The 23,564-nt window shown below is 48.5% G+C and overlaps 2 protein-coding genes across 6 annotated transcripts in view; one reads left to right on the top strand and one right to left on the bottom strand.

Moving 5' to 3' along the window:
* Positions 1–2,271, top strand: part of USP24 (ubiquitin specific peptidase 24) — a 114,644-nt gene extending 112,373 nt beyond the window's left edge. For 3 of the 5 annotated variants that reach the window (XM_075936046.1, XM_075936048.1, XM_075936045.1), the window contains one exon: positions 185–1,100. In XM_075936046.1, the coding sequence (XP_075792161.1) occupies positions 185–247 (63 nt within the window). In that variant the 3' untranslated portion in view covers positions 248–1,100. Of the gene's footprint in view, positions 1–184; positions 1,101–1,961 lie in introns of those variants that run through there. The other 2 variants (XM_075936049.1, XM_075936047.1) reach the window with 1 other exon arrangement.
* Positions 2,272–5,537: 3,266 nt separating this feature from the next.
* PCSK9 (proprotein convertase subtilisin/kexin type 9) lies at positions 5,538–22,847 on the bottom strand. The gene is made up of 12 exons (XM_006133487.4): positions 22,308–22,847; positions 19,752–19,943; positions 17,734–17,857; positions 16,800–16,933; positions 15,129–15,270; positions 14,074–14,270; positions 12,833–13,016; positions 11,556–11,726; positions 10,441–10,589; positions 10,112–10,292; positions 8,398–8,579; positions 5,538–8,184 (listed from the first exon to the last, which is right to left on the bottom strand). The coding sequence occupies exons 1-12, from the start codon at positions 22,497–22,499 to the stop codon at positions 7,987–7,989; spliced, it is 2,046 nt and encodes a 681-aa protein (XP_006133549.2). The 5' UTR covers positions 22,500–22,847; the 3' UTR covers positions 5,538–7,986.
* Positions 22,848–23,564: the final 717 nt, after the last annotated feature.

The raw sequence follows: 23,564 nt of genomic DNA, 5'->3' as shown, positions 1-23,564 counted from the left end.
TTCATTATGAATGATGAAAGCAGTGGGCTTCGTGCTGAGAACTCCCAGTACTGCACACTAGTGACTGGATTTTAAACCATGATAAAGACAGAATAAGCCTGACTGCAGTCAGGTAGCTAACATTTCACTGTGTATCTTTGAAAGAACCAGGCGTGTACTACCATCATTATTTTTGTGTTGAAAGGGCTCTGAGTCTCCCATGATGATTGGTGAGCCTAAAAGTGACCTTGATGATGTTGACCCTTAGAGGATACCTTCGAACTGAAATATTTAACACCTGGCACCTTTTTTGAAACTGGAATCCCATCGCTTACCTTCAGAGGAGTCTGGCGAGAGAATGCTTTACAAGAATCAGTGGCCACCCAGAAGGATTTTGTTTCCTTCCAAGTTAAATGCATTCTTCATCTGTGAAGGTTTAGAAACTTTAATGCTGCAAAGAACTCCTGTGGTGGCTAGCGTGATTATCCAGACAGGATAAAAGTTTGTCAAGAAGATTTTATCAAATACAAAAAAGCTAGTGGTTGAAACTTTTATGATGTGAACATTAAATGAGTGAATGTAAAACTGTTGCTTTTTCTGTGATGCTGCAAAAAAGATTCTTTTGGGTTTTATACAGAAAAAAAAATCAGTCTGCCTTTAGGTATGGAGGGCAAATTTTTAATCTTTCTGATAATATTGGATAGGAATATTCAAAATTATGTAAAGATGTGTGATGACTTACATTTACATTGTAAAATATTAGTTTAAGAATCAGTCTACACAAGGACCTTTGTATTTAATATGTCTCCCCACTGATTTGTATAGCGCCTGACACAGTTCACTACCGGGAGGGTTGTAATTCCTTATAGAATGACTTTGGCACAAAAGCTCTGGATTGGTGAGCCTTTTCTGATAACCTTCTAATATCAAATTGGGAAAAGCAATAAAAAAGCTGTTTTCTCTAGTAACACAGGTGTGTATGAAATGACGTAGGTGGGTTTAAAAAAATTTAACGTTTCAAAAGAAAAAAGCACTTTAAGATTGAATTGTTGCAGTTTGACTCCATTAAATCATCTTTTTTAAGATTTGGAGACATATTGAATAAACTGTAGTCTTAATCATGTGATCTGCAATCATTTACTTATGCTTTGAAGTTACTGAGAAAGTTGGTATTGGTTGTATATGATGATTAATTCCTTGAGTGAGTTGGGGACATTGTTGTGTGGATTTTATAATAATTTTAATGCAGGGAAAGAATGAGTTGGCTTTGTATTTTCACTTGACCAGGCAACATTTAAAATACCACAGCTAGGTTTATTTGCTCATAAATAACTGGAAACCAGTTGGACTGTATGAGCAGAACTTTGTTTTCCATGTTGAATGCAATTCAGTAATTTCTAATAGCTTGGGATACTAGCTTCTTTTGTGCCAATTGAGTTTTCATATTTGTACATTTTGCATTTTCAGTTTGTCACATTGTCCGCACTGCTTTTGCCTTTATTTATGGATTCTGCCTTACTTTAAAAAAATGCACAGAAATGGGGGAAATCTTAAGGAGTGCCTGCGTACCTTCAAAATGGATAAATTTGCCAAGTCAAAGGCACAACCAGCCAAAAAGTGCCTTTTTTTTCTTTTTACTTTTATGTACTACTGGCAGATGGCTTTTCACTGTTGTGTACTAATCTTGAAATTAACCAGTCATTTCATTGTTGAAGCAACCATCCCACATGATTTCAGCTGTACAGCTCTATAACTTATTGCAGTTTAGAGAACCCGTGTCAGAAACTGCATGTTCAAAATAAGGATGGCATTGTAGTGGATATTTTTTCAAAACAATGTCATCGAAACATGACAGAGTTAGCATATTTTATAAATGTTTCTGATAACATTCTGGGAAATTTTAAATGTGATGTTTTAAATTAATAAATAATTCATTTCACATTGACACCTCTTTCCCCACCTTCCCTGTTCCTTCCTAACAGATCATAAATCATCTCCGAGTCAATATACAGTGGTGATGTCAGTGTTGTTCCTGGGGCCAGCATCAATTATCACTTCAAATCCCTATTATTTCCTATGGAAACTCTGCCCTCTGTTACTGCAGGCCAAAGTAGCATCACTTGCAAAACTGCATCAAGATGGCTCAGGTCACCACTGTATATTCCAGATCAGTACAAACTTCCTAGTTCTGTTCATGCTTGTATAGAGCCGATGGCTATAATTTTCAGTAAGACAATACTTTGGTTTCCAGCTGCTGTCATTTGAACCTGCTGAAGATTTTTTTTTTTTTTTTGAAAATATAGTTTGACAAAACTAGCTTTTTGTGTAAATTGTTATGTGTTTCTATGTTGTAATTTTTACTGCCAATCTTTTGGATGAAAATGTTTTTATACATCTTACAATATGTTCAGTAAGGGAGCAGCCATAGCATTCCTGTGTGCTCTTTGGAATACATTTGTCCAGCTAATGCATAGACATTGGCACTGGAAAAAATAGGCATCCCTGATGGGGGGGGGGGGGGGGGGAGTTTGGGGAATCCTGGTCAATGGAATAAAGTTATTCCTTTCACAGAAAACTACTGTACTTTATAGATTGTTCATGAAACTATACTTTCATTTTGTTGATCCTCTTACCTGAACACTCTTCATAGCCAATTCTCCTTAATGAGCTATAGCTTATTACCCTGACATACTTTTGACAGCCCCTACAAGTTAACATAATTTAATTTAAAATAGGTGAATTACTTTCAAAGCTATTTTGTTGCACACCTTTATCGCATGGCTTTCTGCATGCACAGTAGGGATGTAAGCAACTAGTCAACTACCCAATAAGCATATGCTTATCGGGTACTTGAGTAGTGATTCGACTACTCGCTTCCCCCACCCTTTGCTGCCTTTATCAGAGACGGTGGGGGAGGGGGGAAGGTGAGGAGGAGCAGAAGCTGGTGCTGGGGGGAGCTAGCCAGTTCCCCCAGCACCGTCTCCACGGGGGGGGGGGGAAGTAGACGTGCAGCAGGGAAACAGTGCTAGCAGATACTGCTTCAGTCCCTGCTTGCACCAGTCCAACTGCTGTGCCTCCGCCTTTTTAAATGTAGCAAGAGTTTCAGGTGGCTCTTGCTACTTTAAAAAGGCAGAGCTGAAGCATGGATAGCAAGAGCCCCTCCACTAATCGAGTAGTTGATTAATCAAATGTTAACATCCATAATGCATGGTAATAGGTTGTAATGACCATCTGCACTTCTCTTCTCTGCTTCCTTACAGCAGAATAAAGTCACTTGATTAGACTGGCTAAGAATTGGAATATTTTGCTTGACACCTAGCAGGATTAGCTGGCAGTTACCAGAGGGCCAGACTCTAGAGTGATAACTTCTGTTTGTGCATGATTCATAAAACAGTGGGACTCTGGATATTCTAGTTATGCTGGTTCAAAGCAGTGATTTCTATGAAAACCTGGAAACAAAACGCTGCTGTAGTGGTGTTATATGCACCCAATCTTCTTCTTTGTACGAAAAGCTTCACAGTAGGTAAGTCACAACGCTACATTTCTTAAAGAAACAAAGCCCTTCCTGACAGATGTCTGTGCCCTGCATCCTGTGGATGGATGGTTTAATCAACAGATGTAAAAGCAAAGCATCTCTGCACTGTTGAGAATCTTCATGCTTGACCAAGGCTGCCATTTCTCATCATGTTAATTACTTGGTAGCAGGAGTCCAAGCCTTTTAGAATATGCACTAATGTGAAATCTACTGGTGGTGTAACAGTTGACCATTTGGAGCTCCAAGCAAGCTGTTATGCTACACTTCTCCGGGCTTGAGCATCGAGAATTCTTATCTCATCCCTTCACCAAATAGAATGATGCATTTTGCTCATGTATCAACCATGAAAGAGCAGACAGCAAGATGTTCATAGGTTCCAACATGCCCTAGCATGCCTCCGGGTACTATAAAATACCAATTTGCTATGGGTAATGCTTCTAGTGGCAGTTATGTGGCTCAAGAGAGAATTGCCCCTGTTGCTACTAGTTGTTTTGCTGTTCAGGCAGAGCAGCAATTATTCACTGCCCTACCAACCATTTCTGGAAGTCTAATTTTGATCTCCTTGGTTAAACAATGAAATATTCAGATTAGCACAAAGTGGGCCTAATTTTCCATGCCCTTTGTTGAGCTTTTATTAAATGTTTCTACTCTTTAAGAAACATCCTGCTGACCATCCCTGTCTCTTTAGGTAGTTAAGTTGAAATGAAAAGGGTTTTTTGTATCTTTCCTCATATAAATGTCCTGAGGTCAAAATCCAGCAAGCTGATTCTGCTTGCTTAAAAGAAAAACACTGCACATGCTTGAATCTTTGCAACAATCCAATCAGAACCCTGGCAGCTCTAACATAGGCTGTTTTTGGCACAGGTAGGCAGAGGCTAATGTTCTATTAAAACTGGTATCTGTAAGGAAACTGACTAACTTTTGGAAACATCTCAGGTTATCTGATCTGTAGCAGTATGTTTGATCTTAATGTTAAGCATGCAACAATGCTCAGGCTATTTGCAGTTTAGTCAAGACAATTAAACCCTCTTATACAGAACAGTCCTTGCTTTCAATGTCTTTATGAAGAAGCAATTCCCTGGGGAGGAGCTTTTATGTGGAATAAAGTCTTTCTGTACTATCTTCAGATGTGGTATAAGCAAGATTTGGTGTTCTCAAGAACAGCCCAGGTGAGACAGTGGTCAGTTCTGTATTAGTTAAACTAATCTATATTCCATATTAGGTGAAATTGATACTGTCTATATCTACACGAGAGAATAACTCAAGTTTTTCAGTTAGCTTTAGAAGCTTTTCCTGTATATCCATAATAAGTAAAATGACAAACTGAACAGAAGCAAATCAGTGGATGCATTTAATCAAAGGGAAAACACCCTCTGCTATTAACTGGAAGGTCTTATTTAAAGCAAAACAAGGTTTATACAGCTCATTCACCAGTACTGCTGCATATTGGTAAACCTGTGTAACTCTTACTTCCTGTAGCAGAAGTAACACATTCTTCCCATGGGCTAACAGCTTGCAGGGTACAGGTCAGTAACTTTGCCCTACTGGTACCTCTTGTGGGAGGTTGTGTAGTGCTACCCAGTCAGAAGGGCACAGAATGGATAATGCTGCAGTTGGGAATGACCCAGCCCACTGTGGGTCCATGTAGCCAGCTGAAAATAGTACTGCCTGAACTTTACCTGAGCCAGAATGTCACTGTAAAGCCCACCAGAGCACCAGCCCACACATGACTTACTATTAAGTGCACTAGTGTGAGCCGATTTTGCGTACTCCCTTGTAGCTGTACCACAGAGCCTAGACTCCAAGCCTGAATTCTGGCTCATGGTCCTGTACCTAAGTCTAACCTCCCTTGCAGCTGTGTGAGTGACCTGATGTCTCCTTTCTTGTCAGTATCAATGGTTTGCACCAGACCTGTTCCCTGTTAAGAGGATGATTGTATGCAGCAGTGTGAACAATGGGTCACCTCCAGCTTTAATCTCCTGCCATTTCACACTGACTGCTGAGTAGATAGAAGAACTCCAAGCAGGGGCATACATTTTTATTTTAAAAAGACACTTATAAAATGCTGTTTATAAAACTTGAATAAATATTTTCAAGATACAGATGTAAAAACCACAGTACCATGAAAGCTCTTTATAAAAAACAGTGAATTACAGCACATTACTTCAACCATATACACTTCCCCAAGGGCGAACCTGAAAGGAGACTACTTAAAGCAGTACAGTAGGTTGACATTTTTAGTTTAAATTTCTTTTGCTCTTTAAAAAGCTAGTAAGTAACAGCTGCCAAAAAAATAAGATTAAAATCTGATTAAACAAGCTGTTAAACTAGAGGTTACAAGCTTGACTGAGCACATGCTGGAGTTTATTTGCTATGCTGTTAGGCTAACTTTTGGAAGTGGGTGGGAAAGTCAAAGCTGCAAGAAGTGCTAACCTAGATTGTCTAGTTGAAATCTAACAAGCAATAAAGCCACATTGACAATGCATGGGGTTACAGAGATTCTGGTTTTGTCTTAAACTGCATGGTGACAGAAATGAACAGCCTATGAAGATCACTAGTATACTATGCTGACTATCTCAGTGCATTGTGAGGCAGTGGTTTAGGGATTGTAGTGACATAAACCAAGCCTGGCTGAGTTACAGATGATGTAGATTAGCCTCAATACTCTTCCTAGGAATTCACACTGCATTCATCAGGGTAGTGGTTACCAACTCATCTCTGCTTAAGTCAGAGAACTTGAAGTGGTGGTTTCAGTCCAGTTCTTACTGGCCAAGAGGCTGTCTCAAGAATTCACACAGGACAGGCTGTACTATGCTTCATGCATGATCTTTAAGAGAAGGTGGTTCAGTCACTTCAGCAACACTTGCCTCCTTCAAGCCTCCACACATCCCAAACCTGGGACCTGCACAGAAGACCTCCATGCACTGAGTGATCTGTGCATGGGGATGGTATGGCCTGGGAGGACTTCCAGCTGGGAGACCTAGTGGAGGACAGGGCCAAATTCCTGCCAGTGTGGGCTAATCCCTGATGTTCCTCTCTGGTGGGTTTTTGGGGGGGAGGAAGAGAATAATTCCCTTACCACCACCCTTGCCCATTTCTGCAGCAGCCTGCTGGAGGAGGCCATGGTTCTGCTGATGCTGCTCCACTGTGCACAGAAGCTTCACTTTGCACCTTTGAGAGCAATGGCTGCTAGAGCCAGGGTTTGTAAGGCACATAGAGCGCTGCTTGGAGGAAAGGAGTTACAGAAAGATCCTAAGATATGTAAAAAATAAAATCCCTGCAGGGTTTTTGGGCTAATTGCAAGTCAGACAGCGCAGGCCCTGTGGGGCATCTCCTGGAAGACCAGTCTGACTGCACAGTCACAGCCCCATGGGGACTATGGTGGCTTTAAGGCACATTTTGATCCCTGATTCTCAGCCCTGGCAGCAGAGCTGGCAGCTCCATCTCCAAGGAGAGATTATGGCAGCCCCCTACAGCAGGGGTGAGGAATCTTTTTAGGGTTGGGAGCCCCTGACCCACAAAAAAAAAACCACCACACCCCCAGGCAGGAGCTGTATCAGAGTGAGAAGCAAAAAACCTACCTCAGTGATATGGCCACAGGCAGAAGGCATTCCCCTTGCACTGTAGAGTGTTGGAGGGTCCAGGCTAGTACATGGGGGGGCCCTCCAGGCAGTGCTTTACTGCACTAACGGAGGAGGAGCTGCAGCGCATGGAGTCTCTTCCCCACCAGGTAGAGCCCATAGACTGGATCTGGCTTTCCTAATCAGCCCATGAGGCTCTGGGGCTTCAGCTCCCCACTTCTGCCCGACAGCATCACCCCACCCATCACTTTCTGCACTAGAGGATCTTTTCCCCTTACCAAATCCTGGTCTTTCATGGCCCATCACTGCCACAGCCGTTCACAGAGGCTAAAGCAGGAGGGAAAATCTGGCTTCAAGTGCAGAAAAAGAATGAGGTGGTAACACAAATACCCACAGAATGCTGCAGAGAAAACAAAGGTACCTAGCAAACTTCGCTGAGAACAGGGAAGGGGGTTGCTGACTTGGTGCAATAAAATACACCACCACAAGTCACCCTCAAAGCCCTTGACTGACACAGATTCTAACGTAGCTGCTTTATATGCAGGAGTTGTTTCGGTTACTGTTTGATGGGACTTCTTGCCAAATGTCGCCCTGCTAGAATGCATATGCAGTAAATTAGGCGGTTCCATGGAAGAAGAGAGGAAAAAACCCACTTATCCTCACGGCACTGGGATCGAGAGTATCCAGACACGAATGGCCTTTACGTTGTAGGTGTGTTATGACTCCCACTTGCAAGCAATGACTGATTCTTGTTTAATCAGGCAGCACTAGCCAAAGGGAGAAGTAGCCTGAGCTCTGCAATCCAGAAAGGTGATGGTTTTGGAATGTGTCTTGGTGGAATGTCAGATTTGTCCCAGCAGGAGCACCTGGTAGCCACAGGCAGGGTCCTCATTAGTAGTTGGAACTGTGCTTGTCAGCTTCCAAATGTCTGCTTCTGCAGCAGATGGCAATGGAGGCTGCCCCTTTGCCCCCAAGGGCACTTGTTACCACGCAAGTGTCATCCACAGCGTAGGCGCCAAGGGTGCCAGGACCCCAGGAATACGCATTGCAGCCGGTCAGAGTCCAGCCATCACCACAGGACACTGCCACCTGCCAGGAAGAGGGACAGACTCACTCTCAGAACTGGGATAAGCAGGGACTGCTTCGTGTATTTCAGTGGCCGGAGTGAGACACAGTAAAGCAGCTTTCAGAGCAGGTGGGGGGCGGGAAGGGGATGGAAGATCCATTAGGAGGTCGTAAGAACGATGGCTATAGCCAGCAAACGGCTTCTGAAAAGGCCTCCAGTGACTGGTTCTGCCTTACCTTTTCTTGGAAGCCCATAGGTGAGTGTTCCTTCACCTTGCATTCAATGCTGGGGGCGTGGCAGCAGGAAGTATGCACAGCCACATCCACTCTACCAACGCATCGGTGCTGTCCGGTCTCCATCCCGAGAACGGGTCTGACACTGTCACTAAACTCTCCAGCAAGAGAATGGGAGCTACAGCCTGCCGAGAGCACAAAATACTTCAAGGTGAATGCGCAAAGCCTGCTCGTTAGCAATCCAGGGTCAGGGACATTGGCTTCTCTTGAAAACCATGAAGCAGAAAACAGCATGCATGGAATGGTGTAGGCCAGGGCACATCTCTGCCAGAGCACCTCAATCTGGACATGAATGCTCCCGAACATCAACAGGGGCTGCTCTAGAGTGGGAGATGCCACTCAAACCAGCATGGTAATTGTGATATGTGGACAATAGGTATGTTAGATATTGGTTAACTGAACAGTTGTGTAACCGTACAAAATAGTCACTTACACGACTATTCGATAGTCCCTGGGGGGTGGGGCCAGCAGCCAGTGTGCTCCTGACCCCACTCTCAGGGAAGTCCTTTGCCACGCCATGCTGCTGCCTCTGTATTAGAGGCAGCAGCACAAAGTGGCAGGTGGCGCCAGTCCACAAGGGGAATCCGATTGAAAACCAGCTCCATTCACGAACCAGCTGCCTGCTGCTCTGTGCTGCTGCATCCAATACAGGGGCAGCAGCGTGAGGAGGCAATTAGTTGCGCCTGTCCATGGGGAGGGGGTGGGGGGTCAAAAGTTCCCTGCAGACAAAGGCTGCTCCATGGGACACAGAGGAGCCACTGTCAGCAGCGAACTTGGACCCCTTCCCCCCCCCCCCCCCCCCCCCCAAACAGGCCAACAGAAGCAGCAGTGCAGAGCCAGTGCTGGGAGAAGCCAGCTTTTAAGCCAGTTGCCCTTGCTGGGTGGGCAGGCAGATTCGGTGTTCGTGGGGAGCCAGCTTTTAAGGCAGCTCCTCACAGGCACTGGCTCCCGCTCCCGCTACCCACCACGTTGCTGTCTCTATATCAGAGGCAGCAGGGTAGAAGAGGAAATGCATGTAGTCAACAAAATTAACCAATAAGCCTGGGCTTATCCGTTAATCGTATTGTCAACTACACGTTGACCTCCCTACTGGACAATACACTCTGGAAAATAAGATGAGACCCAAACATGTTACCCTGCTTAGGTCATAAGTATTTCGTTTCAGACATCAAGGCTAAAAGGATCCATTTCGCAAACCTCCAGCTATCCAGGAACTGGAACCTACAAACAACAGCCAGAGTGTTTTGAGTCACTGAACCTGCCTGCATGCTAAGGGAATACGTGTGTGTCGCAATCAGCCCTGTGAGGAGAGCGTGACGTATTGGGAACATATCAGACTAAAGCATCAGTTTGGGAATTATCAAACCAGCCTATGCAGCACATAAAAATAAATCCAAGGACCTCCAAGCACTTTATAAATATTGAACTGAACTGAACTTCCTAAGGGGATGTGGCAGGATGATTCTGATTGTACGTGTGACTGATCAGCTAGGCAGAGAGACTGTCTGATAAATTCTGTGATGTTTAGAATTAATTCTAAGACTCTCAAGAGTTCCTTTTAAATTGCATCTCTCATTTGCAAAGAACAGGCCGGGCCAGTTTCACACCAGAGAGAGCAAGCCTCCACTAGTTATCCTCAGCAAGACAGCTACCGTACCTGTCAAAACGTGGTTCTCCTTGGAGCACCCCACTCCGGCTGTCAAAGTACCATCCGCAACCTGGGAACTGGTGTGAGTCTGGCAGTCAGCTTTGGGCCAAATGCAACACCTCGCTATAGCATAGACACCATGGCCACCAAATGCATTGTGGGCCACACACTGCTTCCCGCCTCCATGAACCTACAATTCAGAAAGCATCATCGTAAGGTGATGTTTTGGACTCTCCTAGTCCCTACCCACTGGCGCTGCAGGAGCCGTCAGGCTGTTCCCCACCCATGCTGGTTTGTAAATCCGATAGTACCCCACCCCTCCCCAGGGGGAGCATCACCTCGATACGCTCTCCTCGCCGCTTGCCGTTCGGGGAGTAGCTGGAGCAGCTCAGCATCTCCTCGTTCCCGCTGCAGCGCACGATGGCTGTCGCAGAGCGCATCGGCCCGGACTGGGCAGACCACATGGAGCGGCAGTACAGCTGCTCCTCTGAAAAGGCACAGCTCAGACATTAGTCCTGCACAGCAGGGTTGCTTCAAGTCTATCCGCACCCTCAGCAGCACAGAGGCGAAGTGACTGTACAAGGGGCCCCGTTCATTCAGGAGTGTAGGTAAAGTGACAAGGAGCCGGCTCAGTTCCCCTCAAAGCAGCACACCGAGCTGATCCTCAAACGCGAGCCAGACCTGCTGCTCAGGGCCCGCAGAAACTCCCACCAGGTTACCAACTTCCTCATGTCAGAAAACCAGACTCCTCCCCCCCCCCCACTGCTCTGCTACAGCCTCAAGGCCGTGCCCACACTTTGCTCACTGCTAGACTCCCACCCTCTCTCCTACCTGCTTGATCCTTTCCTCCTTCCCTCCCCCGCCTGGGCTTCCTCTGCTCCTGGACTGGAATGAGGGCTGCTGCCTGCCCGCCCGCCAAATACAAGTAAGGTGTCCCCTGCTAAACAAGGACTGGTACCGATTCATGATTTGCCACCTCACCTGCCACTCTGCCCAGTGTCACTGGATGTTTGGTGTCCAGGCAGTACACCTGACAGGATACTGCCAGGTCTCCTTTTTCACTGGACTCTCTGGTTGAAAATCCAAACATTCCCTCCCCTCCCCAGGCAACCCAGCTTTTCTCACACGAATCCAGAACAGCCAGGTCACACAGGAGAACGTAGCTTATGCTTACAATACAATTAAACCCAAAGCCAGCCTGTGTCTGCTAACTCGGCCTAGAGCTAAGGGGCTGTTTAAGGGCCATGTTCTTCACCTGAACATCTACACTGTAATTGCACAGCTGATACGGGCCACCTGTGGGGGTTTCACTGCCGTGCAGACTAACCAGCAAGGAGAGCTCCAGCCCCTAAGCGCCCATCACTTCAGTCACACACCTCTCAGCCTTAGCAAGGCCACGCTACCACCTGGAGCTTCTCTCCCTTTGCTGCACCGTGTAGCATTTGTGACTCACCTGTGGTGAGTTTGCTGGGCAGTCCTGCCACTCTGTTGGGTGTGACCAACCTCTGGTCTTCAGGAAACCAAGCCTCATTGATCACATTTTTGGTGGAGAAATGAATTAGCCTTTGCCTCAGCTCAGAGAGCGTCAGCGTGGAGTCGGTGTTCAGAACCATGGCTGCGAGGCCTAGGAGAGAAGTACGTGCATCATTTCCGTCTTAAAACGTTGATTTAAATGTGAAAACATGCGTAGAAAGCCCTGGTGCCATGGGATTTTCTTTGCAGTGTCCATGTACCCGCAGTCAAAGCAGATGGTAGATCTAAGCCATGGCAGTCCTGGGGCCATGCTCTCGAGTAGTGTGGCATCAGGCCACGTGCTGATGGCTTGTAGCCGTGTGTCCTGTAGTTCTAGCTTGCGCCTTTCCCCAGGGCAGCACCATGTCTGCAGGGCCCCACCTGCACTGCGTGATCCAAGTCACCTTCCAGCAGCCTCATAATAAATCACATTGTAACCAAGCCCTGTCTTTTCCATATTACGAGACACACAGCAGTTGTTTTCCGACAGGGAGAAAACATGGCTCGGCTTTGCAGCACAGATACTATTTGGTATCCAGGAGGTGGGCAGGCGTTAGCCCGCCCACATCTAAAGGACCTCCCCCTATCCTGCAGGGAGGGTCCACAGAACCCAGAAAAACCAACTAATTACTGGGGACAAATAATGAAAAAACAGGTATGGGTGTGAGTCAAAGGGTTAAAACGAGGGAACCAGATGGGGATACCGAGCAGAGAACCCCGGACAGCGCCCACTGCCCCCCGAAGGTTTTGCAGCACAGATGTATTACACAGCAGGGCCTAGAAACCCCAGGTGAGATCAGGCCCCCACTGTGCTAGGCACTGTACAAACACGTAACAGTCGCTGCCCCCCAGAGCTCTCAAGCTACACGAACAAAGGACTATTATCCTAGTGTCACAGATGGTGAACTGAGGCACAGAAAACTTAAGTGACTTCCCCCAGATAACCCAAGGCTCCACCACGGACTCCAGGAACTGAACGTGGCGCTCCCGAGTCCAACACCTCCCCTCCCCCATCAGAGGAGGTAGGACTCATGTTTTAACCACATCCCCCACGGTGTGATCGAATCCAGTTCTGCACAGGTTTGCACTTATGCTAGTCAATGCAGTGTGTTGTGCTGGGGATGGTTCATTTTACCCTGCTAAGACACATGGTCACACAGCCACTACTGCCTGATCCTATGCCTGCATTTAAAAAAAAAATTAAAATAATCAGTTCACCTGCTACATGTGCAGCAGCCTGGGATGTCCCACTCTGGGAAGTGAAGCAAGTACTACAGTCACTTGAGGCCCCGATGATATCGTCACCGGGGGCAAAGACATCCACACACCGGCCAAAGTTTGTTCCTAAGGTTCCCATGGAGGCAGGCTGGTCCTGGAAATCGGTTGCCCCGACAGTGATCACCTAAGGGTTACAGTGTAATGAGACAACTGGGACTTCGGCAGCAGATGGAGGGTATGGGACGTCAGTGTGTGTTGAGTCCAATTTAAATGAGTGACAGGTGTATTTGGGAGGAGACGGGAGCGAGGGCATTACGCTGCACTTGAGACCCTTTCAGGCTCAGCAGTAAAACGTGACGATCATTTTGAAAGCAAAAGCTGGAGGCCATGTGATCACACAAACTCCCAAACAAATGTCCCGCCCCCCCGGCCTGTACAAGGCGAGTCAACAACATTTTGCCTTCGCAGGAACACAAAGCCACACCCCCTTCAGGGCTGAGGGAGCTGTAAGAGACCAGGACTATGTGACCCCCTCAGGATGCGGCTGAAAGGTCTTCGCAAGGGCGGGGGTAGGCAGGAGCACTGAGCTCCTTCCAGCAGGAGCTATGTGCTTTGGGGTCTGGAGCTACGGCCACGACAGGAATCAAGGACACGCAGGCCTAATAACCCTCTACCTCCCGTACAAGCTTCCTGCCAACCACCAAGTCACCCTCCATCTGCCACAAGGCACAGTGGCCCCAGCCAACAAGGAAGGGGCGGGACCTGGGAGTCGCAGGCGGCAAAACCACCTCATAACATTGGACGGGCTGCAATATCCCAGGTAGTGCAAGCAAGCACTCAGCACTGCCCCCAGACCGTTAACAGGCCCCGAGCATAGGGAATGCGATCTGGTGCTTTTCAAGCACCCCCTGCAAGAAAGCACCGGGGATAGGGGGGCATTTTGCCTTCCTATTTAGGGAGCTCCAGAGAAGCTGCAGGATGGTCCGAGTATTCCCCCAAGAGCAGGGATTACAGGAGCAAGGGCAGCCATAAAGTCTTATTCCCCCGCTTGTAACACACACTGCGGTGAGGACTATGCCTCATAACACACTATATCCAAAGGGCAGGAAATAACTTATCCCATCTACACCCAGGGAAACGGAGGCACAGATGGGCTGACATGCCTCGATCAAGACCAAACAGCCACCGAGTCAGGAACAGAAGCCAGGTCTCAATGAAAGCAGTGTGTCCCAGCCCCATACCTCCGGTTCAGACGCAGGGGAGTACAAGCAGGCATCCTCCTTGTAGTTGCCAGCTGCAGCTATCATTACCACCCCTGTCTGCACCATCAGCCGACAAGCTGCATTCAGAACACGGCTGTAGCCTCCGGCAAAGGGGAGCAGCACCACTAGGGGGCTGTAGAGCTGGGCAGTCAGGGTCGTCTTGATGAACTCCAGGCCTGTTGATCAAGTACAAGTGAAACTGACAGAAGACTCTCAGAAAAGGATCTAAAAAACTCACTCGCATCCTGCAATTGGGGGCCAGTGTCGGCTCTCCCCTCCCGTCGGAAAGACTCAAGATCCTTTTCATGTGAATGTTCTTAGTAGTAACACACAGGGAAAGGCCTGGCTCCAACCCAGCCCGAGAATGCTGGGTGCGTAGCCCTGTTTTCCCTCCACAGTGTTCACTCCCCTTCACCAGGGGGGTGAGAAAAAGCAGTTAACCTCTGTCCTCTCGAGTGCACCCTGTCACAGGCTGTTCAGAGGCAGATCGGGGTTAGGGACTAAAGTCCTGCGTTTTCAAGAGAGCTTAGAAGAGTGAGTACAGGGCCCTTCAGAAAAAATCTACCTTGGTACATGAATGGGTGTTGAGCACTAGGAGTGTGAAAGTGTAACCATGTCAATGGTTACCTAGGAGCCTGGGCTCATCTGTTAACATTCATGGTTACATGCAGGCTCCCAGTGTGCACCAGCAGCCAGGGAACCACCTACTGCCCTGTGCTGCTGCCTCTGATACAGAGGCAGCAGCACAGAGTAGCAGGCAGGGGCCAATACATGCAGGGAGCCAGCTTAAAAACCGGCTCCCCATGTTCACTGGCTCCCAGGGAGCCGACTGCCCTGCGTGTAACCATGTAACTGTTGAAAGTTTCAGCAGTTACTTAATTGCACACATTTTAACATCCCTATTGAGCACATGAGACAAGCCAGCCCCATAGGCCTGAAGCCAATGGGTGGTCTGTGCACATTGAAATGGCCAGGCCTAAAATCCCACCAGTCCCATCGAGAGAGACAAACAGACAGACACACACGTTACTCACCAATCAGGGTCCCGCTGACTGTGCCCTTGCCTTGGCAATTCAGCACGCGAAGGCTGCGCACACTGGCTCCCTTCGCCACGCCAGCGTCCCTGCCACTCACCACCCCAGCCATATGGGTCCCATGGCTGTCACACTTGCTGGCCTGCCAGAGAGGGGAAGTCAGTCCAGGCAGCAGAGATTTCCAGAGCCATTCCACTGGCAGCAATACGCACGCTGGGAGCTCACTCCTGCACACACTTCCACGTGCACTCGAGTGGTTGCACTGACCTCAACAGAGGGACTCGTGCATGTCCACGTGTGCAGGATCAGGCCCTTTACGTGCTACCACCATTCCCATCATTGCACTAGTGCGCTATTCTCTAGTGCAGCAATTCTCAAACTTTTTGGGCTCCGGAGCCCTTTACATGCATAAAAATTTATGCGGAGCCCCAGTGGTCCACTGATCGATAGGTACAACACATACAATGTTTCCAGTTTGTCAACCCCACAGAGCCCCTGGAGATGTCTCGTGGAGCCCTGGGGCTCTGTGGAGCACAGTTTGAGAAACGCTACTCTAGTGTATTAGCCAGTTTCAATCCCCCTGCTAACACTGCTGAATTGTTCTGCACTAGTTATTAACCAAATTCCTTCAATTAACCACAGCCCTGTGTCTGCTGCGCTAAAGCAAGGAAAAAAATCTATTCTACGTAACACAGGAATTCTTGACTGGATCAGACCCATAGTCCATCCTCCAAGCCTAGGACCCTGACTCTGACAGCAGCTAGCACCAGATGCGGGACAATCTGCCCCCTAGGAAGGTGAGATGCTGATCCCTAGTAGTTAGAGACAGGCCTCAGCCTTGAAGTATGAGGTTCTCTCTTTCCCAAAAATCTTTGTTCACATTAACTCTGGAGAGTCTCATTATCCATATAAGCAGGGCTCGCCAAGCGGCGGCAAGCCCCGCTCGCCAGCCACGCGGTTTCGTGCGGTTCTGCACAGATCGCTCTGCGCTGGCACTTCAGGTTGTAATCTACTCACCACTGGCGAGTAGATTCCATTATTTGTCAAGCCCTGCATATAACCATCTTTGGTGAGCACCTTCCATTCCCACTGAAAACTGTGGGCTGTGAGCTGAGATGCAGATGTTCTTAGCCTTAGATTTGCTAAACATTACAAAACTTTGCCCACTATTATGTGTAGAGAGGTGGCAATTGTGCAGGGTGTCAGCATGCTCCTGATCACATCCTGATCCTGAACCCAGGGTAAGGATGTGAAGAGGTGGGTATATTGGCTATACTATTAGTTGATAATGGAAGGCACTCAGTCCTGGCTTACGCTGGGTCCCGGAGCTACCCCTGCTGTGGCTCTGCAGTTTAAATGTAGTAAGAGTTGGGTGCACAGGCAGCCCAGATCTTACTATAATGTAGAGGTGCAGCAGAGATAGCTCCCGGACCCAGCGTAAGTCAATACTCAGCAAGCCCAATTCGTGCTGAGTCTGAGACCGCTGCAGCTATTATGTTTGGGGGTTGCCTGAATTTTCACAAGTTCAGAATGACAGAGTGAAATCTTCCATAGAAAACCAGCACTTTTTCGTGCAAAACTGTAATCAAAACCTCCATTTCCCACTGACGAACGGTTCTGACAGAAAACTCTCGTAAGCAGGGCCCTGACAGAGCGCAGAGCTACACTCACCTGTCTGTGAAAGCGTGTGCCATCCTCTTCTGGCACGTTCTCAAAGTCGGTCACAAAGACTCTTCCCTCTATCTCCCGGTGGTTGCTCTGGATGCTGGTGTCTAGTAGGTAAACCTCGACCAGATCTCCTTTATCTACCAAACACAAGCCCCAAGGCAGTCAGTGTGAAAGACAGCAATGCCCTCAGAAAACATACACATGGTTACAACCGGCGCAGTCACCAGTCCTGCTCCTTAGCCAATGGCACGCAGATGTTCTCTGGGTGCTGCCATCTTACAAACCACGCTGCTTCATTTTTACAGCAAAATTACCAACTCCTGCAAACAGTGGCTTGCAAGGGGGGAAAACCCCACAGCAAACAGTGCACCCATCCACTACCAATATAGAGCCCAATCCTGCAAACTCTGCAAGCACATGACTTACAGGGTAGTTATGCAAGCTCCCTGCCCCCCAGGCCCATGCCCATAGTGGTTTCTTCTGTTCTCAACTCCATCTTCCTAAGGAATTATGAATGGCACTAATGAGCTGGAGGGGGAGCAGGAGAAAACAACATAGACAAGGGCTCTGCTCCAGATGATGCCAACCTGCCCTGTCCTCACAAGGTTAAGTTTATCCCCGATTTGGAGAGGAACATTACCATGAAGAGTTGATTGGCTCTGTCCCCTTCTAACTAGCCATGCCCCCCTCAAAGCCTGCCAAAAGTGCCAAATTCACTGGAGACGAGGACATTGGTCCCACTGGGGTAGGGAAAAGGGTTTGGTCTAGATTTGTGTTCTCCTTCCTTTCTGCATACACCTGGAACTACATTGGCACAGGTTTCCTAACTTCTCTGCATGAAATTGCGGGGGGCAATTTTGCCCCTGGAAATAATCCCGTCCCACAAATTTTCCTTAAAATAAACTCCAATGAGAGGAAAAGAAAAACAACCCCTTACTGGGAGGGTTATATTCTCCAGACTTGCGCTGTGCTGGGACAATCCTATCGAGGTTCCAGGGAATGCTCTGAGCAAAAACGTAGGAGTCCTCTTCGATGTAATCCACGTGCGGCAGCCTCAACGCCTGTGCAAAAGAAACAATCGCAGAGAGGTGGGCTGGAAGGACACCGCCTATCTACTGAATACTCAGGGCACACCATGAAGAACAGAAACAACCTGGGAGGCTCTCAGCTGTTCAAACTACCAGCTTCATTGCACCAGGCCAGGGGAAAGGCTGCAGCTGCCCATGGCAGGTGGCTTATTCTCTCCTAAATAGAGACCTAGGCTCTGACCCTGCACCACTGAGTGCTCAAGTCAGGCCCAACCAGCAGGATTAAACACCCATGTGTGTTGCATGTGGGGAAAAGCAATGTGAAGACAATCCCAGACATAGAGGTGATAGCGGAGGCACAGATCTGGCTGCCAGGTAAAGGGGTTCTACACCTCACTATCACATTCATTTACTAATTTCCATGCCTTCATTCTTCTGAGGTTCAATTCAGCAAAGCCTTCTGAGATCCCCAGGTGGAAGGTGCAAAGCATAATTACAGAGAGCAGTGCCAGGCACTCCCTCTGCCAAGGATGCAGTGCTGCACTGGGAGCAAAAGGGCTGACCTCAGACTCCAAACTCAAGTTGCCACATGGCAACACACTGCACTGCAGCCATCACCCCAACAGCATGACAGGGTAGGGGTTTGGAGAGATGCAGTTGCTGGCGTTCATGTCTGCAACTGCAAAATGATTGTCCTAATACAGCAACAAATTGTAAATGGCCCTGCCTCTGAAATTTGCAGTAGCCCAATCAAGAGAGAACACTAAGTAAAACAGCTTCCTTAACTGAGTTTCTTCTCGGGTGGAATTCCACACTCTTCTCACAGTCGCCCCCTCAGCAGAGGAGCATGGTGGGTGGAATACCTGGGACTTGCATCACCTTGGATTCCTCATTGGACCTACCTTACTTGGATTCTTTTGGAGTTTTATAGGCCCAACATTCACAATTTGTTTCAAACATCAGTGAGATCCCACACAAAACAGCAGGCATCGGAAAGATGAGATGCAAAAATCAGCACAATGATTTTTGTCCCTCTCCAATGACAGTGGATTTGCCAGATGAGTCAGACCCAAAGTCCACTTAATCCAGATTCTGTCTAGGTCAGTGACTGGCGCTAGATGCTACAGAGGAAGTTACCACAAGCCTCCTGCAGGCAGTTACGGAATAATCTACCAGCAGGAAAGTTTCTTCCTTAGCCCTGTAAATTAGAGATTTGTTTATGCCCTGAAACAGGAGGATTTACAACCCTTGCAAACGTGGATGGAGAGGTTGGTATTTTAATCCTTACTCTTGCAACTCTAGGGCTACATCTACGCTGCAGGCTTCTTGTGCAAGAACTTTTTTGCGGAAGAGTTCTTGTTCAAAAGGTCTTCCGCAAGAGCACGTCCACACTGCCATGTGCTTTTGCGCCATAGTGTCTATGGCAGTGTGGACGCTTCCTTGCGCAAGAAAGCTCTGATGGCTTTCTTGCGTAAGAAATTCATGTTGCCTGCCTACACTGCCTTCTTGTGGAAGAGCTCTTGCACACGAGGGCTTATTCCTCGTGGGGAGAGGAATAACTCTTCCGGAAGAAGCCCTGTTTTCCGACACTGTACTGTAAATTTACTTGCGCAAGAATGTGCATGCAGTGTAGACACTCAGCAAGTTTTTGCACAAGAACAGCCGTTCTTCGCAAGAAGCTGCCAAGTGTAGACGTAGCCTAGGTGTTCTCACTATCTAGTGTGACAGATGTTCTGTAGCTTGGAACCTGTTACTTCCAGCCTATGCTGCTTTCCTTCCTGCCTTTAGATCTGTGTTTCTTGCCTCAAACTATTACCACTGGGGAAAAAAGCCAACTCTCCACATTCCCTGCCCTCTCCCAGATGCCTCCAAACAGAAAACAAAACCAGTGCAAGCAGAAAAAGAGAGTTTTGCAACATCCTCTTACCATATCCAGCACATCACTGCTCATCTTAACGACAAAGCCCTGGAACAGATCCTGGAAGATGTGCAGGATTTTGGTTAGGTAGCCATGCTTCGCTGCCTGAGCTTGCAGCCTGCGGATGGTTCTCTCTGTCTGGGATTTATGAGTTTCCTCCTTCAGCACCACTATGTACTGGCCAGGTAATCTCCACATGTCCTGGATTTAAATGAGGAGAAGCAGATTCTTCAAAGCCATGCACCTTCACAGAGCAAGCTCAGCTGCTGGAGCTGTTACTTTAATCAGCACAGCAGAGTTCATTTTGTAATGGGACCTAACACGTGAGCAGAAGGAAAAAAATTGTGTGCAGTACTGTGAGCCCCAGCCAATTAAAAATCATGAGATTACTTTTTTTTTTTAATCTCATGACTGAAGACAATTTGGGGTGGGGTGGGACGGCACCTGCTGCCAAACCTTCCCTCTGCAAAGGTAAGAAAAGAGCCCCAGTGCTCTGTTCCCAGAGTCATGCAGTTGGGTCTATGAAGGCTTGAGAACCAGGGGCTTAATCAAATCCCCGAAGAGGTAGAAAGCAAACTAGTAAGGCACCAGGTTTATGGCTTTCTGGTTTGAGTCTGCAGCATGCACTTGAGTCACATTTCCAAACTTTTCTCTGCAACCATAAGGGCTAGAAATTTACCAAACAAAAGGAAGATTTGTACCTAATCACTTCACTCAGGAGCTGGGACTTGACGAAAAGTACCTAACACCATGAGATTCACTGAGCCTGTATTGTACCTACAGTGAGGCACCGAGCTGCCAGATGAAGTATTCAGGTCATGGGAGGATGCAGGTGCCAGGTCCATTCAGAGCCTAATGTAAGCATGAAATAGCCCACACTTCTCATTAACCTTCATGGACACAGACGCTGTCAATGAGAGTCGTGGCAGCTGCATTATGCTTGGAAAACATCTTACCAAGCCCCACAAAAGTGTGAAGTCACCAATTCATCATGGGAAAGGGGGTACTGCAGCTTTCTGCAAGGGAAACAGAGAGGGGTTTAGCCCTGGATAGAAGGCAAGGGTGTGGCAGTTCAGCAGACAATCTCCAGCAGATGGGAGACCAAACTAGCACCATTCCATATAGTGTTCGCTGTAAGCTTGGGCAGCCATCCAGGAGAGATTCAAATGCTGCCTAACTGATTAAAAGAGCACCCACAGCCAGCACTGTGTTTCTATTGGTGGTGCACATCTGCACATGCCCTGGTGCACTCAACAAAATTTATTCCACACATGGATGGGGAAAAAAAATTGAGGGAACATTGATTCCATGTGCTCAACTCCACCCTCAGTGACCAGATCCCTCCTTCACCCTCAGGACATGCCAGTCATCCTCCTATCCAAATGCAGCTCCAAGCTGCATTAACCAGACCCACACCTGCTGCCAAACCTTCTTTCTGCAAAGGTAAGCAGAGAGTCCCAGAGCTCTGTTTCCAGAGTCATGCAGTTGGGTCTATGAGGGCTCAAGAACCAAATCCCCGAGGTGGGAAGCAAACTAGTAAGGCACCAGCCCCTTACAGCTGCAACATGCGAATGCCACGTGTCACTGCATGCCCCGGCTTCCCAATGTGCCTTCCCTAAGCCTCTTTTGCAAGCATGGCTGCACTGCAACCCGCCAGCCCTACATGCTCCACAGCCCAAGGCCTCTACCCAGACTAGCAGGCACGTGGCTTTATTTATTTGATTTCGCTGGCTATCAGAGGGCCCAAGGGACCTCAGCAGAACTCCTAAGGAGGGCACCTTGAGAAGGTGGCATCGGCCAACCCCACTTGCTATCCCGCAGCACAGCTGCCTCTCGCCTGCCGCACAAGAGGCTGTAGGCATGTCACTGGCTCTCATCCACCTCCCCATCACCCCAACCCGCAGCGCTGGACCTTCCAGCGGGAGGTCCCGTAGGTGGGCGAGCAGCAGCGCACCTACCGCCTGCACAAGTCTCGCTATTATTTGTGATTTATTCATTTTACTGGGGGGGAGGGGAATCAGGTCCTGCCCCCTGGAGAGGGAGTCTTAGGAGTGGGGAAGAATGGGGGGCTCTTGCCCCTGGCAGAAAGGAGCCCTTGGGAATGGGAAGAGAGTTGGAAACTGCTGCCACCACCCCCCGGGGGAAAAGGACTTGGGGAGGGATGGGGCGAGTCCTGCACGGAGTGGGAAGCTGGGGGGAGGGGTGCAGCGTGCACCTCACCCCACAGCAGCAGCCATGGGGTCGCGGTGCCATTGGCCCAGGCGCGCGGCGGGACGCCATACGCCAGGTGGCCGCGGTCGGAGCGTTGCAGGGCGAGGTGCGGGGGAAACTGAGGCAGGCGGCGGCTAAGGGACATGCCCAGGATCAGCCGAGGAGCCCGTGGCAGCACCGGAAAGCAACTCCCCGGCCTCAGACCCACCCCCTCTCATTCTGCCCCAAGCGGCTCCTCGGCCCCCTGCCCGCCAGACCTGGGCGCACAAGTGGGGCTGCCAGGGCGACGGTCCCCGGGCGCTCGCTGCAGCCCCGTGCCCCTCGCCGGCTGCACCCAGCCCCGGGGCCGTTCACCTTGTTCGTCCTGTAGAAAGCGGCCGAGCCCAGCAGCTTCCCGACCTCCGTCTGGTTCTCCTCCTCCGAGGGGAAGGACAGCACCAGCTCGGCCTCCTCGTCCGGCTCATCCTCCGCAGCGGCGCCGGGGGCCAGCAGAGCCAGCGCGCCCAGCAGCAGCAGCAGCAGCAGCGCGCGGGGGTGGCGGCCCATGCTGCAGGGCGCCTTAGAACCCAGGGCTCGGAGCCTAGAACCCGACTGGCGCGCGCGGGCTGAGCCTAGAACCTGACCGGCTGGCGCGCGAGCTGAGCTGCGCGGGGAGCCGGGCACAGTCTGCTCCGCCAGCTGCGGCGAATGGTAAATGCTCCCCTCGCACACACGCTCGGTGTTGCCACTCCCCCCCTCAGACTTTCACGTGCTTCCCGAAATCTTTTGGGCGTGGATGTGCCGGATCACGCCACTATTGTCCCATCGGACCATTCTAGCTTGTTAAACATTAATTGGAGTTCTACTCATCCATTGAGATCAGGTCTCTGCCCCCTTTTTCCTTCCTGGCGTCATATTACAGGATTATTTAAACAACAAAAAAAATACCATTCACAGCTTGAGCAAAAAAAAATGCTGATTTTTTTTCTGTGCATGAGTCGATCCAAATACACAGAGGAGAACAGTCTAACTAAATGCACCTCAGCAATGACTGCATTAATAGAGGGTGCTCTCTTTTATACTTTTAATGTGCATACAGTTTTATATATACATATTTCAAACTTCCTACTGGGGATTATTCTACCATATACAAGAAATAGTTGATTCCACTTCTCCGGGGTAAAATAAATTAACATTTTCCTCAGTACTTTGATCTCAGGAAAGAGCATATTTTCCAAGGGCAATGCAGGCCTTTCACACGATCATACTGAGCCTAGCCACAAGCAAATGCTAACAGTAAAACAGTAACACACACAGATGCAACCAATTAGCCCAGCTGGGGACAAGCCTTCTGACTGGAAGGCCTATAATAAGATGGGGCATGGGAAAATGCATTTGGTTTTTTTTAAAATTAGCAAAAATACATAGTTAAAATCCATTTCTAAAGCACACACTTAGGGTTTCCAGATGGTTTCAACAAAAATACTGGACACACTTGACATTACATCACAAGCTACATTACATCTTACTTAGAAAATACCAGACATTGATATTTTCTCAATTTGTTTCCTGAACAGAAAGCTCAAATACTGGACTGTCTGGTTCAAAACCTGACACCTGGCAACCCTACGC

This window comes from Pelodiscus sinensis, chromosome 9, assembly GCF_049634645.1.
Source record: "Pelodiscus sinensis isolate JC-2024 chromosome 9, ASM4963464v1, whole genome shotgun sequence".
Classification (NCBI taxonomy): domain Eukaryota; kingdom Metazoa; phylum Chordata; order Testudines; family Trionychidae; genus Pelodiscus; species Pelodiscus sinensis.
The sequence above is the reverse complement of the archived record's forward strand: the minus strand, read 5'-3'. Positions and strand labels throughout refer to the sequence as shown.

Bases quoted from the DNA above. Each gene is read 5' to 3' on its own strand.
- PCSK9 (XM_006133487.4), bottom strand. From the start codon at position 22,499: ATGGGCCGCCACCCCCGCGCGCTGCTGCTGCTGCTGCTGCTGGGCGCG. The intron at 15,271-16,799 runs GTGAGTGTAGCT...CCTCTCTGGCAG, and splicing joins GCACACGCTTTCACAGACAG to GCCAGCAAGTGTGACAGCCA. The intron at 11,727-12,832 runs GTGAACTGATTA...CTTCTCTCCTAG, and splicing joins GGCTGCTGCACATGTAGCAG to GCCTCGCAGCCATGGTTCTG.